Source organism: Elgaria multicarinata, chromosome 7 (assembly GCF_023053635.1).
Source record: "Elgaria multicarinata webbii isolate HBS135686 ecotype San Diego chromosome 7, rElgMul1.1.pri, whole genome shotgun sequence".
Lineage (NCBI taxonomy): Eukaryota > Metazoa > Chordata > Lepidosauria > Squamata > Anguidae > Elgaria > Elgaria multicarinata.
In genome coordinates this window covers 71,084,065-71,110,267 of record NC_086177.1, presented here as the reverse complement: position 1 = coordinate 71,110,267, position 26,203 = coordinate 71,084,065, and the positions used below count along the sequence as shown (strand labels likewise).

The 26,203-nt window shown below is 41.4% G+C and overlaps 1 protein-coding gene across 1 annotated transcript in view; it reads right to left on the bottom strand.

Annotated features, from left to right (window-relative positions):
• Positions 1-26,203, bottom strand: part of NKAIN3 (sodium/potassium transporting ATPase interacting 3) — a 271,282-nt gene that overhangs the window by 106,206 nt on the left and 138,873 nt on the right. Inside the window, exon 3 of the mRNA XM_063130783.1 lies at positions 23,451-23,531. Coding sequence (XP_062986853.1) covers positions 23,451-23,531 — 81 coding nt within the window. The remainder of the gene's footprint in view (positions 1-23,450; positions 23,532-26,203) is intronic.

Genomic DNA, 26,203 nt, shown 5'->3' with positions numbered 1-26,203 from the left:
GTTATATCCATTGGTTGTATCCAATGTTAGTCTAACTTAAGTCCCATTCATTTCAATGGCCCTGTTCAGACAAAACACTAAACCATGATGGTTAAGCATTTTGAGCTAAACATTATGGCTTAACATGTTATATGAACCATGACTTAGCATGTCGTGTGAACCATTCCTAAACATGGTGGCTCCATAACCACGATTTAAACTTCTCATGGTCTCTGGCTCTGGAGGGTAGATGATATGTCCAAGTGACTTGTTTTGAGGACACCAGGTTGTGACATTGAGTCAAGCTTTAGAACTTGAGCCGGGGGTTGGACTCGATGGCCTTATAGGCCCCTTCCAACTCTACTATTCTATGATTCTCTGTTCACCAACCACTTGTTGCAAAAGGGTCAGCAACCTAACCATGTCTTAGCATGTTGTCTGACAGGCCCAATGGGACTACTCTCAGTAGGACTAAAATTGGATGGACTTTTAAAATATTTGAAAACAAAATAGAGTCTATCCATTTTTTTCAGCCGAACATAGCCTTATTTGCTCTTCTCAAACATTTCATAATGCTGTCACTAACATTATATGAATGTAGGAAGCAGAAGAAATTTCCTCTTGAATATTATAGCTTATGCCTTAAAGCAGGATTATTGTTTATTTCATAGCATATAACTGTTTATCTTAGGAAAAAATCCAGCAATGGAGATAAAATGGTCTTTGAACTTGTAGACGAACATTAACACTTTTTGAGTCCCAATGACTTCAAATGGGACTCGACTCTCTCACTGAAATCATTACAAACATTTAACTTCTGCTGCATCGTGACCTTGCTTCAGTTTTTCAATATGATTCTGCCAAACAAACAAAAGAGAAGATAAATGCTTTCTGATACCAGCTCTCTGCAAGTATTATAAATGTTTCACATCATAGCCATTTTCTTTGGTTCCAAAAGGCTGAGGTGTAAATACCATGAAAAAATAATAATCAGAGTGGAATCAGAGTGAAATATTAAAAGCTGGTTGAATGAACAACAACCCCTGAAGAAATTCTCAACCTGAATCTTTCATGTATTCTGCAAAACATTTTACAAAAAACACACACAATACACAATTGTCTTTTATAAGTATGGTTGACAGTGCAATCCTATACATATCTACTCAGAAGTAACGCCTGCAATTTTCCATGGGGTTTACATCCTTCTAAGGCCGTAGCTAGACCTAAAGTTTATCCCAGGATCATCCCGATTTCGTCCCTGCCTGAGCGCTGGATGCCCTGTGTGGCACTTAGATGAACAGGTTTGACCCCAGGACAATCCTAGGGTAAACCTTAGGTCTAGCTACGGCCTCTGTCTCTGTAAGATTACAGCTTAAAAGAAATGTGTAAAATAGTTGAAATCTGCTTTATATGTCATAAATCTTTTCTCTAATGCAGGGTGGGCAAATTCCAGTGGTCGGGGGATCCACACTGCCCCCCCCCAGGGACTGCATCCCTGCCACTGCACCGCCAAGTATGCCACCCAAGTTCAGCAGCAGTGGGAATGGAAAGCAGAAATATGCTGCACCATTAAAATTTGGTGATCCAGGAGCAGCAGCAGCAGGAAAAGGAGGCTTGTTTGTTTAAAACAGCCCCTTTTTACCACCATTGCATTGCTTAACTGTGACGGCAAACTGAAAATTATGCATTTAAAAGGAGACTTTTCCCCCCGTGGTCCATCCAGTCCAGCACTCTGTTCACACAGTGGCCAACCAGCTGTTGGCCAGGGACCAACACAGCAGGACACAGTGCAACAGCACCCTCCCACCTATGTTCCCCAGCAACTGGTGCATATAGGCTAGGAAGTGTTAAACACTCCCTCCTCCACTATGATTATTCCTGCAAATACTCGTGCAGCCCCACATTAGTGTTACAAGACTAAGACAAATATGGGTAGAACATGCAGTTTTATCGGTAGTGTGCCAGTTTCTGTTTTTGTGGTATGTCAGAGATGCTTAGATTTATTTCAGTTGCATAGCAATTCGTTCATCTTATTCCAGTATCTTGCCAGGAATGATTGGTTCTTGGTAAATGGGCTGAGTAAACAAAGCAGGCCTAAGTCTGATGGCAGGTGCACTAACATTATGCTTTTGCTGTACGTGCATGACCATAAGGGCTATCCATCAAGGGAGGGAGGGAGGGAGGGGGTAGCAATGTTGTGACAAAAAGGAAGATTTATTATTGATTAAAATGGGACAAAGTATGGGAAGGAGGAAGAGGTGCTACAAAAGTCCTCGAACCATACTTGACAGCAGCTATCAAGATATAAAGAAGTGAAGGCATCATCTCATTTTGATTGTGATGAGTGAATGGAACAGCCAACTTGGTTTGAGAAGTATCAGTGTACATTGTCTGATTTGGTTTTGGTTACCTAAATGTAAAATAGTTCTTTCTAGGTTGTAGAAAATAATGGATGTTAAAATATATTGACCACATATTGACCAGGTAACGATAAGCCAGAATTGTTGAGAATCCTGGTTTATCATCCAGAACTAGTGTGTTTGTATACACTGCCCAAGTGCCCCTATGTCTGAATGATAAGCCAGAACTGAAGCTGAGAAACTACTGAAGAAGCAAACCTTCCCATTACATCCAAACATGGTCTCCTGGGTTGTCAATCCCATACCAAATGAGAGTCTGAAACCAGGGCTTGAAATTGGTTTGTGTTTCCTAGTTTGTTAGAGGAACGACAAGTTGGAGTCTGGGTTTGGAAATTGCAGGAAGCTTTTGCTTCTGCATTAGTTCAGCCACTCTCACTGATGGGAAGAGCCAAAGAAGGATGGTTAAGTAGTGTGCAAAGTGAATGATAACCCAGAATTCTCAGCAATTCTGTCTTACTGTTTCATCTGAATATGGCCATTGTAAAGGCAGTAGGGAGGTTGGATTATGGCAGATTCACTGGAAGCAGCTTTATAGGCGTGAGGACAAATTGACACCCGGAGAAGCAAATATCCCAATATGAGCCAAACCCAGGCCTCATCTACACCAAGCAGGATACTGCACTATGAAAGCGGTATATAAAAAGCAGGAGCCACACTACTGCTTTACAGCGGTATTGAAGTGCACTGACAACTGTTGGGGCCCATTGACACATATCATATATCGCTTTCATACCGCTATATCCTGCTTGGTGTGGCTCCTGCCTTTTATATACCGCTTTCATGGTGCTATATTCTGCTTGGTGTAGATGAGGCCCCAGACTCTTCTGAATTGGGGCCTGTCTCCTATGGGGTTTGGCCCCGACCACCAGTTCCAGCCAACCTTGACTTTACCTCTCTTTCCTTTCTTCAGACTTACCCAATAGCAGGTCAGTGATGGTAGATACTTTCTGGATTCCCTCTCTCCCTGGGAAACCTAGCTTTTCAGGGCACCAGATTCTACAGGATGGATTCAGGCACTCTGGAGAACCACATTCCCCAAGCTGCCTAGAACACTACTGGTGCAGTGTTCTAAGCACCAGGGAGGGAGCTTCCCACCCACCCACTCAAACCCCATGGCTAGATAATGATAAGGGTGAGAAGCGCCTTTGGGGCAGAATTGAATCTTCACAGGGAAAGGTGATTGGCAGATCACAGGTGTAGGAAAGCATCAGTATTTGGATAACATTGGGCTGCTAGTGACAACGTCAGAAGCATGATGAATTTTTATTATTATTTTGAAATTGGGCTCAGAAAAACAGGGGAAGCTATTTATAAGCTTGTTTGTAAAATAACTTCATTTTCTGAGCTCATTTCCAAATCAACTCAAGTGATTTGGAAATGCAAAGCATTATGACTGCTTTGCACTAAATTAAAAGTTTACCTGTTTTCTCCTGTTAAATATTAGATGCTACAGACAGCTTATTTATACACCACAAAAGAAGCAGGTTCAATGCTCCTGCTTTATTCCTAGCTCATCTCTAATTATTTTCTCTTGTTTTCATTTTGACTTTGAGATCAAACTGAACCCAAAATTGGTCTCTTATTTCTGCCAGATAAAACTTAATAGGTTTCAGGGATCTTTACCAGAAGACTAAAGATTTTAAGAAGCATGTTTGGCAGTTATTCTTCAAAAGTCCAGGGTTTTCTTTTTAAACTATCCATACAGCTCAGATTAATGATCCCCACCTCTCTCTCTCATTACTACACCCCACAAACCTAGTTATTATAGCTTTGGACAAACCCAATGACATTCCTCATCTGCTAACATGGGAATAACTTTTCCACTATGTTAACATGGAAGGGCAAAGCATACAGTTCCAGTAATCGGTTTTGGCACTTACAAAAGAGTCTCTTACAGACAGCTTCAGGCAGCCTTCTCAGATGACATGAATGTCCCTATAACTTTAAATTTAATGCTGTGCTACAGATCATTGGAGCTTTTAAAATTTACTTTCAGCTCTCTATGGGGGTCAATTTCTTGGATATTTCCCCAACAATCTGTCTCTGACATAAGGGTAACACAGGCTAAATTCCCCAGACGGACTGAAATTGAAAGGTTGTCTGGATCATTTCCCAACCACCTTTGTGATGAAGTGGGGCATGATATTCCTAGCTTCACTGAACTGCTAGTTCGGTTTCCTTCTGGGCTAGAGTGCTTTGCTTATTTTAGAACTGGAAATTATTTGGGGGATAAAGGTTCACAACTTTGAGCGATCAGACCAAAATGAACAATTAAACTTTCCTGTGACTGAATAGGTTCTTAATGGCTTAATGAAAATGGAGAGATGACTCCATCTTTGGACATATGAAGCTCCCTCACACTGAGCCAGACTGACGGTCCATCCAGCCCCGTACTGTCTATTCCAGCCTTCCCCAATATGGTGCTGTGACGAAAGGATAAATTGTGTTATTCTTTATTTGTGGAAATGTGTTTGGTTCAGGTTTGGATTTGCTGTGGCCAATTCTTTTATTTTTAGGAAATGGTAAGTAAGTGGGAGGGGGAGTTAGAATGGTGAGCAGTGTGAATGGTGTCGTCTGATTGGTTGGTTGATTTGAATGGAGAGAGAGGAGGTAGATTTTCCAATTATTTCAAAGTTTGCCCCCATGTCATTCTTACCATACTTATTGATTAGCGATATGCATCAAATTGGTGTTCAATACTTTCAGCCTACTTGCTCATTATTTCAGTGTCTCACTCTGCTTGGAAATGGATCGTACGTTATGTATTGGTGGAGAACGCCAAAATAATTTACCATTTGTATGAAAATAAAACAAAATATATGGCATCTCTAACAGCAAGGCATTATTCTCTGGGTTATCAGGATATGTACATATATTTGAAGTTAACATCTCAAAACTTGATATGCTACCAAATGCCCATTGAAAGAAATCTCTCAGCAGGCTGGCTCAGAAGCTTTTGAAGACAGAATGTTGGTAAAGTGCACTTTATTTTCCTCCGTCGATATGTTATTTATTTATTTATTTGTTGCATTTCTGTACCGCCCAATAGCCGAAGCTCTGAGAGCATGTCTAAGCAGCATACATTCAAATAGGAGTTTCATTCCAGTCGCGACTAGTGAGAGGAAAATTTCATAAGGGGCTTGTCAAGTATATAAAACTGACTTTAGAAATTTCAAGATGTGGAAGAATTGCCGAGCCAAAGAGAAAAGAAAAGAGTGATGTGGAAAAAATAACATTTTTTCATTGTGAGAAGAATCCAGTGCTCCATCGTACATTTCTTTTTGCATTTAATCAGAAGATGGAGTAGGTTATGGAAGAATTGAACAGTGTGGAATTCTCAGCTTGTAGAGGAAAAGTTTATCTGGAAATGAAGTTTAAGCGTTTGAATAGGGAACCAAGAGAATGGTATGGATGTGACTATGGCCAGATATACACCTTGCGTCAAATCATTACGAACATGGAATAAAAAGCAGGGAAAAAACACTTTGAAAGTGGTATATGGAATATTGGTTGTGCCCCAACAGTTATCAGTGCACTTCAATACCGCTATAAAGCAGTAGTGTAGATGTAGCCAAAGTATCTTGCGGATCCTACCCCAGCCAACAGATGTTATTCACCTGGTTTGCACAGTCACCACAGCCAACTGTGGCTTATTTAAGCCACAATAATAATAACAATAACAATAACAATAACAATAACAATAACAATAACAATAATAATAATAATAATAATAATAATAATAATTATTATTATTATTATTATTTATTTATATAGCACCATCAATGTACATAATAATAATAATAATTTTATTTGTTACCCACCTCTCCCTCTGGATCGAGGCAGGGTACAACACAAATGCAAACATCATATAACTAATTAAAACATTTAAAACTAATACATTATTAAAAGCACCACATTATTAAAAGGCAAATTTAAAATTCAACTGGGTAGGCCTGCCGGAAGAGATCAGTCTTTATGGCTTTCTTAAATTCCGGAAGAATATTAAGTTGACGAATCTCTCCCGACAAGCCATTCCACAAACTGGGAGTGGCAGAAGAAAAGGTCCTCTGGGTAATAGTTGTCAGCCTTGTTGTTGTTGGCTGGAGTAAATTCTTCCCAGAGGATCTGAGTGTGTGGGGTGGATTGAACGGGAGAAGGTGATCCCGCAGGTAGCCTGGACCCAAACCATGTAGGGCTTTATACTTCGCCTGGAAACTAATTGGCAGCCAGTGAAGAGATTTTAAAACTGGTGTAATGTGGTCACCCCTAGGTGTACCAGTGACCAGCCTGGCTGCCATATTTTGAACTAGTTGAAGTTTCCGGACTAGGGACAAAGGTAGCCCTATGTAGAGTGCATTGCAGAAGTCGAGCCTCAAAGTTACCAGCACATGCAATACCATCTTTAGGTCTTCCGACTCTAAGAAGGGGTGCAGCTGGCATATCAGCCAAAGCTGATAATAGGCACTCCTGTCTGTGGTGTCATTTGGAGCGACGGATCCAGAAGCACCCCCAAGCTGCAGACACAGTCTTTCAGGGGGAGTGTAACCCCATCCAGAACTGGTTGACACACCTCCAAACCCAGGTTATGGCCTTTGACAGCAAGCACCTCCATCTTGTCTGGATTCAGTTTCAGTTCATTTTTTCTCATCCAGCCCATTACCGCCTCTAAGCATTCATTCAGAGGAGACACAATGGGTTGTAGCATACGCCAGTGGCTATTTTGAATATTCATACCCTAGTGGGGGGTTACCATCATTTGTCGTGTCCACTGAACCCAAACAGCAGGGGTTGTTTGAGAGTTAAACAACCCTCAAATAACCCATGGTCTGCTTTACGGTTATTTGATGGTTCCTTAACCCTCAAACAACCCATTGCCTGATACGGTTTGTCATATCAGATGATATGACAAACCATGGCAACCGCCCACCAGAGCCTGAATATTCAAAATGGTCATCAGCACACACTGCAGTGATTGTGCAAAGTGGTCCTTTTTGTAAAGTTAGTGGTGGAGGTAGGGCTGGATCTTGGGACCAAAGTCCAGGACCCCACAATCCAAAAAGCCACCAAATGCCCACCCATAGAGTGGCAGATGATGAAGGCATCAGGACAGCAAAAGCAAAGTCCATTTTATTAATGATTGTGTTCTGATTTAAGTGTGTTTAAAACGCAAGTATTAATTAACCCACAATTTGCCACCTTTACGTGTGAAACAGGTCTAAGATAAACTAGACCACAAAAGCTTATGCCATAATTAATTTTTTAGCTTTCAAGATGCCACAAGACTTTTGTTTTTTGGGATGATTTATAACTGAGTAGTACAGCACATGATTTGTATGCAAAAGGTCCCAGGTTCAATTCCTAGCATCTCCAGGTTGGGCTGGAAAGGATTCTTGTCTGAAATGTCTGAGGCTCACTTCCAGTCAATGTAGATCAGCAGCCTTCAACTGGTCCAGACCCAAAACCCACCTCAGACTCCCGACCTACACCACGGGACCCACTTTCACAATTTCACAATCGCCCAAGATGGTGGTAACAGCTTTGCCGAGACTCATCTGGACTGACTGCGCAACCCACTGATCTCTTAAACCCACTGGTTTAAGACCACTGGTTTAGATGATACTGAGCTAGGTGGACCAAAGATCTGACTCAGCTTCCCATGTTCCTGGACTAACATTCCTATTACTTTGGAAGTAAGGAGAACCTGCTCTTCTAACTGCCATCACCACCAACAACTTCCAGGTGTCTTGGGAAATGTCTAAAAGAAACTTTCCATATCTGAATTTTCTGTTTCCAAAGATATATATCCTTAAGACACAGGGCTGCTTCAATAAATTCTACCAGATAGATCAAGAGCCTTAACTGTTAGCTACAGTCAGGATTCTAACCAAAGCTGTGCTGTGCCGATGCAATTTTGTGATGCAACAGCGAGTCTGATTATGACTTTCCCCTTACAATGCCAAAAATAGATTGAGGATGGCGCCTGGGGCTGGGAAAGCCTAGTTTCCAATTCCATTAATAATTAACTTTATCACCAGCAGCCACTTCCCATTTTCTGACAGGAAGTCTGTAAAATGTCATTCTTTATCAGCTCCAGATGATAAATGTTCCCTACAGCTAAGGAAGAATGATGCAAGTCTCCCCGTTTTTCAAAATTGCAATGGTATTTTTTTTTAAAAAAAAAAAAAGCAAGAAGATCAGCCTGCAAAAAAGACATGCAAACCCAGTTGCAGGCAGGCAATGCAACGAACCAACGTACTTGTGCCCATTGGAAATCTCCTGCTATTAATGATTCACAGTACCGCCTAAAGACCAGAGTAAAGGGGTTGCTATTGTTATGTTTCTAACCTGCTTGGAAATCAAAATTTATAGCAGTAAATATGTCAACACATTAATGTGTATGCGTAGTTTCTTTTAAAATGAGGACTATTGTGTATACTAGACGCAGCACGCTGTAAGTATAAGACATGTGGGATTTGGTTACTAAATTCTGAAATGCTTAATAGTTACCATCATCTGCTCTCATATTTTCAAGAAAATTTGTTTTAAAGAATCTCACTATTGCTTCAGCATCCTATAAGAAATATGTTGGGATGGATCCAGATATCCATCTGTAGAAGGGGGTAGATGGAATCTGACTTCCCCCTCCCTTCCTCTCCCTGCTATCCCCAAATGCTTGCCTTAGAGTCAGGAGAACTAGAGATGAGGAAGAAATTTTCCCAGTGTACAATTTATTATTTATTTTATTTTCTTGGTGGTGACCCCCCAATTATGGAATGATCTCCCCAATAAGGCCCACCGGCCGCTAACAGTGTTATCTTTTCAATGCCAGGTCAATACTGCGCCCCTTCTTAGAGTCGGAAGACCTAAAAACGGTTGTGCATGTGCTGGTAACTTCGAGGATCGACTTCTGCAATGTGCTCTACATAGGGCTACCTTTGTGCCTAGTCTGGAAACTTTAACTAGTTCAAAACATGGCAGCCAGGCTGGTCAACGGTACACCTAGGGGTGACCACGTTTTAAAATCTCTTCACTGGCTGCCAATTAGTTTCCAGGTGATGTTGCCCCCGCCCTCTTCCTGGTAGAAGGCGACTAATTGCTGGTCACCTTCCATCAGGCTCTGTCCCCAGGATGCCATGTTGACATCGTTCCATTTGAAAACATTAGGCTAAATCCCCAACTTTTTCAAAACACAGCACTGTGGGAAAGACCCACGGCAGCTGTGAAGCTGTGTCTGCGTCATCTAACTTATGCGGTGCAGATCCACAGCCATTGCAGGGCTTTCCCCATGTACAGAGAGCTCCAGGGACCCCTGACAATAAGTACTGTCAGGAGGAGAAGAGACTGAGGACAGGTGGGCAGAATAAGGGTATGGAATACTCAGATTCCACCTGCCTCCTTCTGTGGGAATAATCCAATTTATTGACGTGTACAACCTGGGCCTTTTAGCAGGCATAGCTGGCAATCCAAAATACACACCAGAGAACTCAGAGGGATGTATTTCTCAGTAAAAATGCTTAGAATTGTGCTATTAGCTTTCTTGGTCTCCCTGGTTAAGCAATTCAATGAGAAAAATTTATAGGCACCCCTATATGTAATATTGAAGCACAGTTGCCCTGCTATTCCATTTGAAAAATCTTGAATGTAACTTGGATTCACCCATTTGATGAACAGCTGTTAAAGTTTCCGGAAAGTATGATGAGCCCATCAATAACGCAGTGACTGTTAATCATCTTTCAGGAACCATCATCTCACAACAAAAATGAGATTCAATGTAGAATACATTGATAAAGTGTCAGAAGTGAACACACATGAGCATTTACTAAAATGGTGGGCACATAGCACTATGATATGTTTAAGGAAAGACATCATCATTTCCTACAGTTAATTACATTGTAATATATTCTACTTTCAACCCTAAGCAGTCTTCCAGCTTAAGGGGCTTGCCACAATTTCCCCTTTTGTCCCCAGCAAGACATGTGAGGTCAAAAGACATCCACGGTGTACTCCTTCAGTGAAATCCAATTAAGTTGTTCTACTGTCAGAATTACTTCTGCCAAGTAAACCGGGAGGTGGGAATTCCCCCCTTCCTTCTGCAGTGCCCTGCACACCCACAAAATCTGCTCCATAGGGTTGGAGGACCCTCCGGAGCAGACTACGAGGTGGAGACGGTGGGAGTGCAGGAGAGGATGCAGACATCTACACATGCAACATAGGCCACTGTGTGAACAGAGTGCTGGACCAGAGGGACCCTTGGTCTGATCCAGCATCAGGGCACTTCTTATGTCCTTATGATTCTGCCCCTGAACACATTTGGGGATATAGACCTCAACTTTTTCTCACCCAGCTTGCACGAAGTTCCCTCTTTCCCTCAATTCCCCTCCTTCTACCCTGCTTTTTAGAGGGGGGCTCCTGCAGGTAGGAACTCACATTTTCTTTTTTTGGACAATGTCTAATAGTGGAAGAGGAGAAAGTTCCATGGAAACCACTGTCCAGTTTCTAAAGGCAAAATATGTGCCATTAAAACTATGGGCATAGCGTTTCCTCAATAATTGCTATAAAGATATATCAAGAATTAACAAATTAGCCACCTTCAGGATTTTCAGGCTTTGCGGTGTGGATGCAATGTTATGATGCAACAGTGATCCTGGATGGAGTGCGTAATTTGGGGGTGCTAGAATGTGATATATGCCTGAAAACTAGTAAACTTGATTAAAACAATAAACCGATACATTAAAAACACAATAAAAACATTAAAAAATTCATTAAAAAGTATTGTTAAAAAGAGCCAAGAGCCCAACAGACCCACTTACAAGCTAAAGGCCTACTTAAATAAAATGGTCTGCCTGCTGAAAGAAGGGCAGCAGAGAGGGAGCTAACAGAGTCTCTATCGGGAGGGATTTTCACAGCCTGGGAGTGGCCCTCTCTTGGCTTGCCACCAAACGTGCTTCTAATAGTGGTGGTCTCGAAAGAAGGGCCTCTCCAGAAGATCTTAATAACCTGGCAGGCTCGTATGGGAGAAGGTGGTCTTATAATGCAAACTCTTAAGCTGAAAGCATTTATGAGGGGGGCAGGGAGCATTTGAGTATTTGAAGGTTCATCTATACTTTATATGAATGTGTCCAGGCTACATGATCAGCCTCAGACATCTTTCTTTTCATCTGACAGGTTCCAGGGGCAGGATATTTCAGCGGTGGTTCCGCACTTGAGGAGTTCCCTGTCCTAAGAACGCTTGGCCCTGTCTCTTGCAGCTTTTAAATGGACCCTAAACACTTTTGTATCCCTCTTTGATTTTTTATGGCCCCCTGTATATTATTTTCACTGGAACTTTTTAATTATTTTATTTGTCAATTGCATTGTTTTAACACTTTTAATTATGAGACATTGGGTGAGAGCTTGCCCTAAAATACTTGGTATTGGGGAATACAGGTTTGTGCATATTCTCCTTCATGTATATGCCTTTGCAGCTACAAGAATGGCTATAAATAACATAATCGCCATCACAAAGACACATCAGTAATCCACCATGGCATATTTCTTTCTTTTTCACATAACTTAACAGTAAGTGGTTTCATAGATAACTGATACTAAACAGAAATGCACTGTTCTAGTTTTTAAATACAAAATAATAGCTCAAGCAGAGAACTATGTGAGTGACTAATGGACCAGATATGTTTCAAGGAAGTTTCATGTCAGTCCTGAAAATGCCGTGTTATCAATTGTAGGCTTTATAGGTAGTCATAATATAGTTTTGATACGTCAAGGCTGCAACATTCTAGTGCACAAAAACAGGAGATAGATATACAATAAATGGATTTCTTTTCTATCTACGGACTGTGCTGATCTATTCAGTAAATTAAAATGCAGTGAGGTCCCTTGTAGTATATGTAACCAGAAATTAAAAGGAGGCTCCTTCGAGGAAAAGGCAGGGTATAAGTGTAACAAACAAATAGAATTAGACCACTTCCAGAAGTCCATGCTTGAACTGAAAATGATCACTGTCACCTATTAGGGCATTTGCCCTGAACACAAAAAGACAGGATTTCGTACACACCTAGTTCAACTCATCTGATTACAAGACAAGTCTAAAAGAGGAAGAAGTCTTGCTGTAGAGGAAAAGAAAGCTACAATAGCTAATTGCTATCCCAGTTTCAGGGCATTCTCCTAGTTTCATAATATAATCAATAGAGTGGTGAAATTGACCAGACTGAAAAAGAAGGCAATTCTGGTAAGAGGCATTTTTACCCTAAGGAGAGAGAACAAAACAGTTTTTGAGAGAATTGTAGCAACATATGCACACCTTTTGTGGTAGTTCTGATCTGCTTGCTGGGAGCTAGTCTGAGCTTCTTCAAGGTACTACTAGAAAAGTACTACAGAAACTTGCAAAACTATTTTGCCCAATCCACAGTCAGGCACCATGTGACAGCAATGTACTGGATTTTGTCTACATTTCCTTTTGGAAGATCTCTGTGAATGCTCAAATGTTCAGTGCATAGTAACACATGTGTGTTCATGGCCACTTCATCACAGTCTGGTGCAGCTGGAATTTGGCTTGGACTTGGTATTTACCCATGAGTACCATATGCTGTGATGGGTTATGAGAAGAGTTCTTAAATCTACCAGTTATCCAAAAGAGTGATGCTAAGCAGTATTATTTTTTCAAGAAAACAGGGTGCTCACCTGTCATAAAATAGAAAAGCCACTGCCAAGCCAATGAAATGAGCACTTAGCTGTTTGGAATGACTGTCAAATATATCCTTTTTAAGGCACATGATAAGAATCTAAGCGCATATCAATGGAGATGAGAATAGTGGCAATTTCTCTGCCATTGCTTATATATGGCTTTCTTCCTTGCTTCTGACAGAACGGAAAGTGCTATTACATTCCCGGATGTCAAATTATTATCATTTCTGTGAACAGATATAAATTCTCATAAGTTAACATTTATTCCACACCATATGCCACAGCAGCTTGCTTTTTACCACCTTCAGCTGGTTTACCAGCTATGGCCTCTCCTGGACAGGGAGAATAACCTAAAGTTTGGATTACTGCAATGTGCTCTATGTAGGGTTGCCCTTAAAGCTGCTCCAGAAGTTGGAGCTAGTGCAGAATTCTGTGGCTCGGCTGTGTCCGGAGTTGCCCCTTTCCAGCATGTAACTCCTTTGCTGAGAGAACTGCACTGGCTGCCTACTTGCTGCCAGGTCAGGTTTACAGTTCTTGTACTAGTGTACAAAGCCCTAAACAACTTGGGACCAGGATACCTGAGAGAGAGCTTTCTCCCCTATCAACCTGCCTGGTCACTGAGGTCATCCGAGGGCATGCTCCTGGTGGGTCCACATAGACCCATCCTCCAACTGGAGTCCACCAGGGAAAGAGCCTTCAGCATGGTAGCCTCCTTCCTATGGAATTCCCTGCCTCTGGAGGTCAGGCAGGCGCTAACTTTGTATTCCTTTTGATGCCTCCTGAAAATGTCATTGTTCCAGGAAGCCTTCCCTTGACGACTAGCCACAGTTCACTGTACATTTTGCTTCTTTTAAAATCTACTTTGAAGTAATTTTATTCTGTTTTTATTTTATTTTATCTTATACAATGCTCCAAAATTTTGAATGGGGAGCAGTATATAAATATTGTAAATAAATAAATATGCTGAGTCTCAATATGGTTCTATTTTAAAGATAAAATAGTTATCCACAACTGGGAACTATGGGAGTTTTAGTTCAACACATCTGCGAACTATGGGTGTTGTAGTTCAATACATCTGGAAATTATGGGAGTGAACTTGGAAATTTTTTAGATAATTTTCAGATAAAGAACCCTAAGCAAATCTGGTAAAACTAAAGACAGTGCTATAGGAGCATTTTCCAGTGAGATAGCAGCAGAACTTTCCTGTATTTCCTGAAAATTGTAATTGTTTCTGCTATTCTGCCTACAATGATTTTGGTTTACATTTTTCTTTTTCTTTTACTGTTTGCCTTCTTGCTCTTAAGAACAGCAGCCTTTCAATTCACTTCATATGCTGTGAATCACTATACTTTTTGATGGATACAAACTCATTTCATTAAAGGAAGTGGGATTAATTGCTAAAAAGAGACATGTCGTGGCTGAAGAATCTCTGAAGGCCACACTTTGCTTGCGATACAAACCCTATCATGAGTCACAGCTGTATGGGGCATTCTGTGCTTGCTCAGTTGTGAGGCAAATGCATTCCACATGTGCTTCATTTCATTTATTATATTTCTATACTGCCCCATAGCTGAAGTTCTCTAAGCAATTCACACAAATTTGGAAGGCACTCTCAGGAGTTATTGCTTTACACGTTCCGGGAACACTGAAAACAGCTTCAGCTTCCAAACTGAAAAGTCACATGCAGTTTCTCAAATTGTCACAAATTGAGTGAGAACAGCCTCAGCTTTTAAAAGGAATTTTATTGTTGTTGTTTTTTGGGAAAGAGATAACAGGCCATTTAGCCATCTTGTATGCTTAAAAAGGCAAGCAAATTCCCTGGTCCCAATCAGATTTTTTTAAAAAATCAAATTTCTCACCCTTCCTGAGCCAGAAAAAACAATACCTCTTTTGCAGAGTGAAGTATTTCCCCATAGTAGGAGGCAAGGTTCGGCACAGGACTAGCAAATATTTCAAAACACCAGTAGGTTTGCTGTTAACCTCATTCAAAGGAAGCCAACCCAGGGTAAGCAGTGGGACCCCTGAAACTTCACTTTAAGACAGAAGAAGCACTGGAAAGATTATTTGCAGTACATTTAGAGAAAGATAAATCACCCCTGAGGAGGGAAAGTCCTTTCTGAAATGCATTGGGCTTAATAAAAAAATTTCAGGTACCTGAGGACATTTTCTTTTCTGTTTTGGAACACATAAGTGCCTTCCTTTTTTGCTGTTTCCATAACAATAGTTCAACAACACATCTTTACTCAGTGAGGGTCATACATCTCTTACAGTACAACCCTACACATGTCTATTGAGAAGTAAGTTCTACTGTGTTCGATGAATCTTACTTCCCGGAAAGTGTATATAGGATTTCAGCCTAAAATATGAATATGTTGGTTATATGTTTCTGGGCATGAAAAATACCACTTCAGTTTGCATTGCAGTGGTTCAAAACTATTGATTCAGAATTCACAGTAAGGTAATAAAACATGGCATTATATAAGATGTCCTCATAAATCAAGAATGCTGTTTGAGTTGCAGTAGAGAAAGAAATACATTGAAAAGGGTCATATTCTATAAACATTCATAACTTCAGTAGCATCAGTGAAGTTAGTTGAACTTAACGTAAGTTCATAAGAGGGTTCCAAGGGAGATAGAATCATCCATTTATCTTAAAGTGTGGGCAGGCTGAAGGTGGTCCTTCAGGTACTTTGGTTCCAAACCATTTAAGGCTTTAAAGGTCAAAAGGGACAGAAAGAAGGGGGCTATGTTTGTTTACACACTGCAAAACACATTGTATATGAAGCCACTTTTTAAATGATTTAAAGAATCATTGTTGATGCTAGTATCTTTAATGATAAAGCAACTAGAAATATGTTGAAGAAGTTTAAGTTGAGTTGTTTTAGATATCTAAAATATTCCAAAGCATTAGCTCTACAAAGATATAGTGAGATAAAATTTCTATATATTGTTTTGGTGCCAGCTGTCTGAAACATTTATGATCAAACTTCTGACATATCCTTAGAACAGTGGTGATATTTAAGAAATATATTACTGTGCTTATGAGATGTAAAATGTCAGCGCTGTACCATACACCACATCACATGAATGCCAAAAGAGATCACATATAATTTTCCTAGAAAATGCAAATTTGATTGCACACATACTTCAACTTCTGTGCTGGGCTTTTAACAAGCGAAACATAGAGCTGAAGCTCAGCTTTAAAAAGTCTTCCACTAAACTTTATATGCTCACTTCCAACTCCAGATCTCGGTTAACAGCTTTTCAGAATGACAGTTTAAATCAAGAAAATGTCACACATTGTATAGTAACAGCCCTAATCTTTCCTGTAAATTGCTGCCTGTGGTTTTCGAAAACATAGGAAATTGCTGGCAATTGACAATGTGTCGCACTGCAAGGATAACTTGACTTTTGCACATTTAAACAAAACAGTCTTAAATTATTCATGCATATCATTCAACACTTAGGCAATTCTCAGAATCATTGGTTTCAGAAACCTGAAGTCTTCCCTTCATACTAAACTAAAATCCTTCTTTTTCATCTTCTACGTTGTTTCCATCCTCTCCACAAGGATAAAACAAGGATATTATATGACACATATAACAAAGACCACTCATATAGATTCAAATAAGCCTTGAATGAGAACACTAGATATTACAGATATTGTACCACATCATTGAGATGAGATATAACTGCATGGGATGGCCATGTTTCCTCTTTTACAGAGGACAGCCCTCTATTTGAAAGGCTGCTAGAGGACTGTTCTGTATTTTGAAAGTGTTAAAAGGGCTGTCCGGTGCAAGTATGGCTTAAAGTTAAAGAACCATTAGAAAGAAGAAATGGGTCTTGAAGTTGCCCATTAATAGCACCTGGGCAGCAGATCAAGCAAGACACACAGGTCACCTGGGGGCTGTCTTGCCGGCGCTGCATTGGTGCCACGTTTCCCCTAAACTCCACAGTTTCGCTCCTGTGGGGTTGCGCTGGATAATCCCCACACCAAGAAGGGAGTGCGGGATTTCCAGTGGTCATCCAGGTCCTGGAGCTGCCCTCTTCCTGGCTTCCAGTGACCAAACACAGGTTGCCGTCCACCTGGACCACCGCCACCCCACCCCCCGATTAACCATGGAGCGAGTTCAGCTGGCAAAAGAGCTGGAGTGACATCACTCCCAACAAGAAAGTTGGGTTGAGTCCCTGACCTTTTAACCACTCAGCTTCGCGGAAAAGCCCTGCACGGACTGCAAATCTGTGGCTACGTCATACAACTGACACACTTCCAATTCACAGCCACCAGCTTAGAAGACATATAGACAGCCTCCCAGTCACAGTCCTCCATGCTAGGGTGAGATGGACTGTATTTCTATTTAAATTCTAACAATTATTTCTAAATTTGCACCTACACATATAAATTAGCATATGCAGCTTCCAGAAAGAAGGCATCGGCGATTCTTAAAATGTATTTATCTTATTTAAAAATCCTTTTCTTCAGAGACAGTTCAGAGTAATATTTCAGTCCCACAATCACCCTTTCTATAGTGGCTTGGATACACTGCTCTTTGACCAGTGTAAACCTAAAGTTAAGCATAAAATGTGAAAGGGAGTTGCACATTTCCAAATATGCAGTGGACACATGTAATAGACTCCCTGACATGTTTCAGCTACAGTCTTATCAGAAGTCCATTCAAAACATGCAGTTATCTCTGGCTGAGAATACTGCCAGTAAAGATGCTCCAAAGTTGCCAAGAGAAATGAGCAGTGATAAGCACTTACAAGACAGTTTCATGGACAGCAAGCAACGGAGAGGTGGAGACAAGTTCCGAAGTACAGTTCCGAGGTCCAGCTTATTTATTACATTTGTATCCTGCCTTGTTTCCAAGGAACTCAAGGTGGCGTACGTAATCCTCCCCCTCTCCATTTTATCCTCACAACCACAGCCCATTGAGATAGGTTGGGCTGAGAGCCTGTGACAGGCCCAAAGTCACCCAGTGAGCTTCCATGGCTGAGTGGGGACTAGAACTCGGGGTCCTGACTCCCAGTCCAACATTCTAGCCACTGCACCAAAGTTCACCAAAAACCAGTTCAGTCAGGAATTCAGGATACACGAACTAGACACAGATGCAATGGTTGTTGCCAGTACTGAGTGGCTCATGGTGCTGCCTTTCTTCCATGCTCTTAGCCTGGACACACCCATCTCCAGCCTTGGCTCATTAACAAACTTTCCGCTAAGCCAGCCATATATATAAGGGTGGCATTCACAGAGCTGAGTTTCTGGCCTGCAATCTAGGATTCTCCCAGAAGGCCAGATTTGCTCTCTGCGCTTCATTTGTCATCTTTCCCAAGGGCTGGGAAGATGGTTTGCTTCTGCTCAGAATCTGAACCATCAGGGAACGGAGGTGGTGGAGGAGGAGGATGACCTCCACTGGGCATTCCTGTGGGGCCAGCATCCTCTTTAGCTGCACGTTCCCTCTTGTCCTGCAACATTACCTCTGGAACATCCTCGGAGAAAGGAGAGTCCCCAAACTCAGGTAAGTCAAGTTCCTCCTCAGAAGGGGCCGTGACAGTCCCCCACATTTTTACCTTAGTGTATATGTTTCCTCAGAAGGCCTTGCTATGGCAATAGTTCCACATGGGTGTATTTAAGTGCTTGCCACAATTTTCCTTGATCATGTGAAGTCATGTGGAGGCGTTACTTTCATGCAGAGGCAATGTTAGAGAAGTAACTGAAGAGCAGACTACCTCTAGAGCAAAGCTCTAACTACAAGTCAAGCAGATGTGTTATGATTCCCAAGCAATGTGCAAAACTCCCTTACTTTCCTTTGCTGTTTTAATTTAACACCCTCATTCTTGCATTGGTTTTGTTGTACTCTACTATATGTGTCCACTGCAGTAGTTCCGTGTCCTTTGCTATCCAGTGTGAGTCTTCATGGAAACCACATTCTTAATCTCTTTTTCACTTAAAAATCCACAAACAGCAGAGACACAAAGAGCAGAGTCTCTCTCTCTCTCTCTCTCTCTCTCTCTCTCTCTCTCTCTCTCTCTCTCTCAATGACATTTCATGTCAGGGGGGGAACTGGGCTGAGTGTCAGTTATAAAACAGAATACTATGGTGTCATAAAAAGAAATTAATTTTCTACTTAAAACAATATTGCTGTTTTATGGCCCTGCTTTTATGCAATCCTGTGAAACCACTGTAAATGTCACCTAGGAAGAGAAAAAAACTATTTTTGGCACCATCTGGAAAGCCTTTCTAATTAAGTCCTCAGGAATGCAATTGCATAAATGAAGCACACCTATCAACATTGCCATAGTATACTCTGAACGTTGTGGGGCGAATGGGGAGACTTTCAGAGCTTTGCTTTTTCCATGCTGCAGGGAAACTCTGGTGCAGTGGTCCTGCGGTCTGCAGGATTAGAACTAAGAGCTTCATTGTGGGCAAGCTGGTGCTTCTGGACATGAACTACTTCTGGCTGAAGAATGAAGGGAGCAGAAAACCCAGCTAGAAAACCCAGAATGAACCGAATTACTGTCATAGAAAGCTTGTTGGGTCTAAAGTGAAATTGTAGGATTACGCAGGAAGGGCAGAAACACAAAGCAATTAGTACTACTGAAGCAAAAAAAAAATCACAATAATTAGAAATAAAATTCATTTCAATAAACTGAATTTGAATGAAATTCTGGCTTTGTAAATTTTAAACACACTCACTAGACCAACTATTTTGGTTTCATATTTCTTAGTGAAACAGCTTTATCTCTGAAGTGTTAATCTATTGTTTCCACATTTGTTTAGTTTAGATGGGGAATAATTACATTTGCCATTACAGAAGGGATAGGAGGAAGAAATTATACAAACATGGAATACTAGATACTTGTGACAATCAACAATAAATCGCAAGAGAGGGAAATAAAGGAGAAGGCAGATAATGAATTCACTGACAGGCAAATTTATACTTTTACAATTATCTCAATGTAATCATAGGAATATGACAGATAAAACTATTTTGAAAAAATGTCATATTTTTAAAACATAAAATTATCATCTTCATTCATCTCTATACTGCCCTATAGCCAAAGCTCTCTGGGCAGTTAACAACAATTCATCAAAATACAAAATAATAAAAACAGTCTACATTTTTTAACATAGAAAAATTAAAACAATGTAAACAGCTAAAATAATTTAAATAAACAATGTTTTTCCTAATTGGCTTGTTCTAAAACAGCAGACATAGATGCCTCCTCATATACCATTAAATGCCTGTGAGTAGAGGGTGGTCTTTACCTGGCGCCCAAAAGATGTAACATTGGTGCCAAGCAGGCATCAGTGGGGAGCTCATTCCATAGGCTACTGAGATCTTTAAATATGAGATAGCCTTTAGGACCTTAACCAGCAGAGCACAATCTATAAAAAAAATGCCATGATCTTGCCAAAGTTAAACATTTTACATTCTATTGAAATGAATGGAAGCGTTTTAAACATGTTTAATTATCTCACTGAAATAGGCAGAATTTAAAACATTTTGACTTTTACCCCATATTCTTCATATTGCACCACATAGAGAGCAATCTTATGGCCCTAGGCAGGCATCTGGGGGTTGGGGCATAGAATGGTTAAGATTCCTGGATCTGAGGACATATCAGCACTCTGATCTTGGACCCAGGAGTCCAAGCTCCCCACCCCTTCCCTCCCAACCAGGGTAGAGAGTCCCGTGCTGGCTGCTTCTCTGAGATCGCAAAAGTGACGTCCAAGGGATGGTAAAGGGGATGTTCCCATGGGCAGGGAGAGGAGAGGACTGGAGAGATCAGCCTGCGAGGAATCCTCTGACTTTTGCAGCCTCCTTCCCTCCCACTCCCTGATGCCTTAGCTGGGCAGACAAAAAAACCCATCTAGCTGAAACGCAGAGCTGGGGGAGCATGGAGGGGAATGCCACCTTCGCCACTCCTCCCGCTCTTGGTAGCTGTAAGTCTCTGAGCTCAGAGGCTTAATGCCATCCCCACAGGATAGCACCCTGAAGGCCCTGCAATGGTAAGTGCTAAATTTGTAAAAACAGGGAGGCAATTCTTAATATTCCTATTTCCTGCTCACTTCCTTAAAGATTTTTTGTACACCTCTGTCAAATTGCTGTTTCATGTGTTGTTGAAACTTTATATCCTGAGAAGAAAATTCGCTGGATTTTTCAAGTTTTATCGAATAACTTTACCTGGTTTATATTTAAGCCTTCAGAGCTCATAGGAATCCACCCTGTTTGCATGCTCATGTGTGTGCATATCTATGTGTATTCAAGCTATTTTGCAGCCCGGCACCTCCCAGCTTGCACTCCCTCTTTGATCCTCTTGGATCAAAGTGCTGTTAATCAGCATGAACGGTTAGAGGCACCTCTACCATTCTTTCAGACTTCACTGTGCTTGTGTGCGTGATTGGTTCTAAAGGGGAAAAAAACACTTCACAGTAGTTAATTCTGTTTCCTTGGTTGGCTAATACACAGGGCCAGACCTCCCATAAGGCAGGATGAATCCCTCAACTCAGGCAGTGGATTACGTGCACACAACCCATGACTGGGAAGACATACACACACACCCTCCAAGCCAATTGTCACCACCCAGGCTGGTGCCTCGTTCCAAGGGATTCAGAGACAGGGATGAAGGCAGGCAGATGCTCCAGAGAGCCCTGCCTGCTGCAGCTCTCCAGAGAGGCTAGCCCAGTGCCTCACTCTAAGGAGTCCTCGGAGTGAGGCATCAGCCTAGCTGGCCCTCTTGAAAACAGTGCTGGCTGCTCTTCCGCTGCTGCAATGCTTATTGGTTTGTATGTACAAGAAATCCTAACATGCTCAGAGACAAAAGGAAGGATGTGAAGATTTCACTACTAATCAACTAATATGCAAGTGATGTGGAACCCGTGATACAGCACTCCAAAACAAAACAAATGGCCATCAGCAGTGCATCCAGTTTATAAATTTATAGATTTTAAAAAATAACATTTTAAAATTTCTAATACATACACACATTTTCAGTATAACATGCCAACTTCAGTCACAAATAAGAGTATGCTACAATACCACTTATAAGCTGAGCCAGAACCAATCTGGAACAGGCCCAATTTCACTACATAAAGATGGAAATACAAATTGAAGACAAACTGCCCTGTTGACCCAAACCCCTCCCAGTCACATGCAGTTGGTAGCACCTTGAAAAATGTAAGACTATTGGCACTGCCTCTCACAAGAGCGAGGGCCAAACTAGGCAAGATACTGGGCCTGTTCAGACAACACAGTAACCCTTTTGCAGCAAATGGTTAATGGGAGTGTTTAAACCATGGTTATATAGCCACCAAGGTTAGGAATGGTCCACACGACATGCTAAATCATGGTTCACATGACACACTAAGCCAGAATGTTTCGCTCAAAACTTTTAACCACCATGACTTAGTGTATCATCTGAACAGGGTCATTAACTGCACGAATGCAATTAAAGCACATTTTTGTTATGTGAATAGGAGCTCATTTACATAACAAAAACCATGCATGAAAAATGCATTAACATCAATTAATATAAATTAACATTGCAACACTGATGTGTCCACAGGAATAATTGTAATCCAACTCTTTGCCACTTCATACCAAGTTCACCTAAGGCCTCATCTACACCTTGAGGCCTTCCGGGATTGGGGGGGTGGGAATCCCGGGCTGACCTGCTTCCGGGATCATCCCACTGTGTCTAAATGCCAGCGCATCATCCCGGAAGTCAAGAGGGATGTTCTGGCGTGGTGTGGGTTTTTTTTTTTAAGGTGGAGCTTGTCGCGCAATTGTGCAGCCCCGATCTTGCAGCAAAGGTAAGTTTTAAAAAAACACTCAACATTCGGTGCCAAAAAGCGCCGACAGCTATCTCAGCAATGGTGAAATTTCTCCCCACCCCACCCCCAATGGGCAGAGTTACCCTGTGCAGCTCCGTGCCCATTTGAAGAGCCTTGCTACTTGCAACGAGGAGGGACCCAGGAACCCATACCACACTGCCCACAGTCCTCAGGGCTGTCCCAGGACCGTGGGAAAAGTTGGGCAAACCGCGGTCCCAGTTATCCTGGGACAACTGAGAGGTCATCCCCGGTTGACCCCGGGATCCCCTGTGCGTCATTTGAATTCACAGGGACAACCTCAAGTTGACCCCAGGGTAACTGACAGTTGTAGATTAGGTTTAGGAATAACTTGCACCAACATACTCATTAGATCAAATATTTACTATTGCAGACAAACTGACACACCATCAGGAAAAGAACGCTACATCTTTCATAGCATTTTTCTAAAAAGGCAGTGATCCTGTAAGTTATTATCAAAGGATCACTGTTTGCCCCACCCAAAAACACCCTAGGAATTACATTGAACCTACCTTAGAAAGCCCGCCTACTTCCAAATAGAAGCAGATAATGAAAACATTCCATGTGACCCAGAGAGCAGTCCATACCGAGTACTAGGTAGGGGAGAAAAGAGAAAACATGAAGATAAAAATACTGTACACAAGGTCTAGATCAATAATATAGAAGATCGATAAGCATAGCACTTCTGGGAACCATCACGCAGGGACTAGCCAGAAAGATTTCTCTTGGCTGAAAGCCCCTAGCACTATAGCCAATTGCAAATCCAATATTCTTTGTTTCTCTAACTACACCCAAGGAAAAGTTAGATTTATTATTTATGTTAGTATATTAGCCTATTGACACTAGTAAATCCCCCCAAATCTGACCCAATTACAGATTTTGCCTTTTTCCTCCTCATGATAGAGCATCACATAGGAATGCATAGAAACAATCACAGCGTAACCTCATTTGCCTAACTGGGATAAAAAGGAGAACTGTCTGTACTACACATTACAGTTGGACGAAGAACTTATGTACAGAAATAAAAACTTTGGTTATCTAAAGTTCATTCAGTAGGTGGGGGTGGGGTGGGGTGCAGAGCAGAATATTGCTTAAAGAGGCCAAAACTGGTTGGATGGGTTTAGCTTGTCGACAGAAAGCTCTGGCGTGGGCTGGTCCATGAAGTCACGAAGAGTCAGAAGCGACTAAACGAATAAACAACATACCCTTTTAGATGGGTTTAGCCTAAGGGCCCTGACCTTGTGGATGACAAGGAGGTGGCCACAGACTGCTCTGGAATTGGCTAACTCTCCCCTCCTTCCACCTGTGGAATCTGCTACTGCAAAGATCTGTGTAAATGTAAGCAGTTCTAGTTTGAGGCAGATGGAGACTAGACTGAAGATGGACAGATGGAGAGCTGATGATGCTGTGATGGTGATATAATGAAGATGATAATGGGTGTGATAATGGACGCTGCTGCTGCTAATGATGATGGTGATAATGATAATGGATGCTGATATAATGATGATAATGTATCATGGTGATAATGATGATGGTGTAGAATTAGACATGTGCCCAAGGCCATGCCCCCTTGGGGGTGGGCATGTAGGGGTGGCCAAGCCTCCTTGAGGGCAGCCATATTGTCCTCCTTTTTGGTTTCCAAAATATGGTCAGCCTAGTGGCCCACAGAAGACATCTGATAGGTCAGTAGAGAACTCTGGGGCATTTGCTGGGATGTTAGTTCTGTGAACCTCCACCTATGCTCAACTTATACATTTTTAAATAAATGCAACTAGTACAAAAGGCCCGAATGACTCCAGTAGCCTCTTTCAAAGGAAAGGAGAGTCCAGGTAAGTGTTGGAACCTAAAAATTCACTGCTCTGAGAATTGGGTTGTGGGTAATACGACCAACAGATGCTCTATTAGTTGTGAGAGATGCTACAAACCACATCTTGGGGAATAAAAACAATACCAGGGAAAGGCAAATATGTTTGATATTTTGTTCAGGTTCACATGGAAGTGAATCCCATAATAGGAAACATGTCCATGGAAAATCATGGCTGTATAATGATAAATAATATGGGAAATTTTGAAATTTTCCTCAGCTAACAACTTAAATGTACTAATTGAGGAGCAATATAGGAACAACACCCAAATACATAATGTAATGAGATAATGGCATTAACAAAGCATATTTACAAACATAGGGCAGGATCTAATGAGGGCCTTCCATGTTTGACCCACGTTTCAAAATAAAGAGTTTCTGCTTATTTCAAGGCTTGCCCCTGGAAGCACTATATTGCGGGGCAACCAGCAATAAGGCTGGGTGAGGCCGACCACTCACACACCAGAACCAGTGGGGCCCGGCCACATATGGAAGGCCCCCATTGAATCCTGCATTGAATGCCAGAAAAGGGGATCGTGCTTGCTGCCCCCACCTCAATCTCTGCACTTTCAGTTGAAGCCCTGATGCCTTTGTAAAGAATATGAGGAGTCTTCTTTGAGTAGCAGTTGATAATACATCCAGCTACATTGTTTTTGCAGCTGTACAATGAGCTGTTGCCTCTAGCTAAGCATCAAGAATGTCAGCTATGGCCTTTTGTGACATGGAAGCGCACTTTACAATCATCTCTGGCCCAGTCCAACTCAATTTGTGAATGACGAGGGAAATTACAGACCAAGGCAATAGGACAGAAAATGAAAGTGATCAGTTCAAAATTTACCAAAATCGCTTTTCACAGAAAATTATGTCTTATCAAACATAGTACAATATTTTTTTTAACTCAGTGTGGAATTGCCTTTCTTGTTGCGCTTCGATGTCTAGGCTGGCATAAATCCAAGTAATCTGGTTCTGCTCCTTGTGGATATTGCATTTATTACTCTCAAAAGGTTTGGCTTCCTTTTCTCTCTAATCTAACTCCGTCTCCATAGGCATTTATATTACATACATTCCAATGCTGTAAGAGCACACTAGGTAGTATAAAATTATCTATGCAAATATGAAATCCCACTGTTCTCCCCTGGAAGGAAAACATGTTCTATTTTCATATTTCAGAGAACTGTGAAGTGATGTTATTATTATTTTTGCACTGGATTACATTTGGCCAATTTTATCTGGATGACTCATCACTTCAGAGACGTAATGCACAAGAAGTACTATTGAAAACCTACCAAATACACTCTGATCATCCAGTCAGAAACAACACGGGAATCTCCCATGCTATGGGTAAACGTGGCAGGAATAATAATACAGAATGAACTGAGAAATTACTTTGGTGACATACTG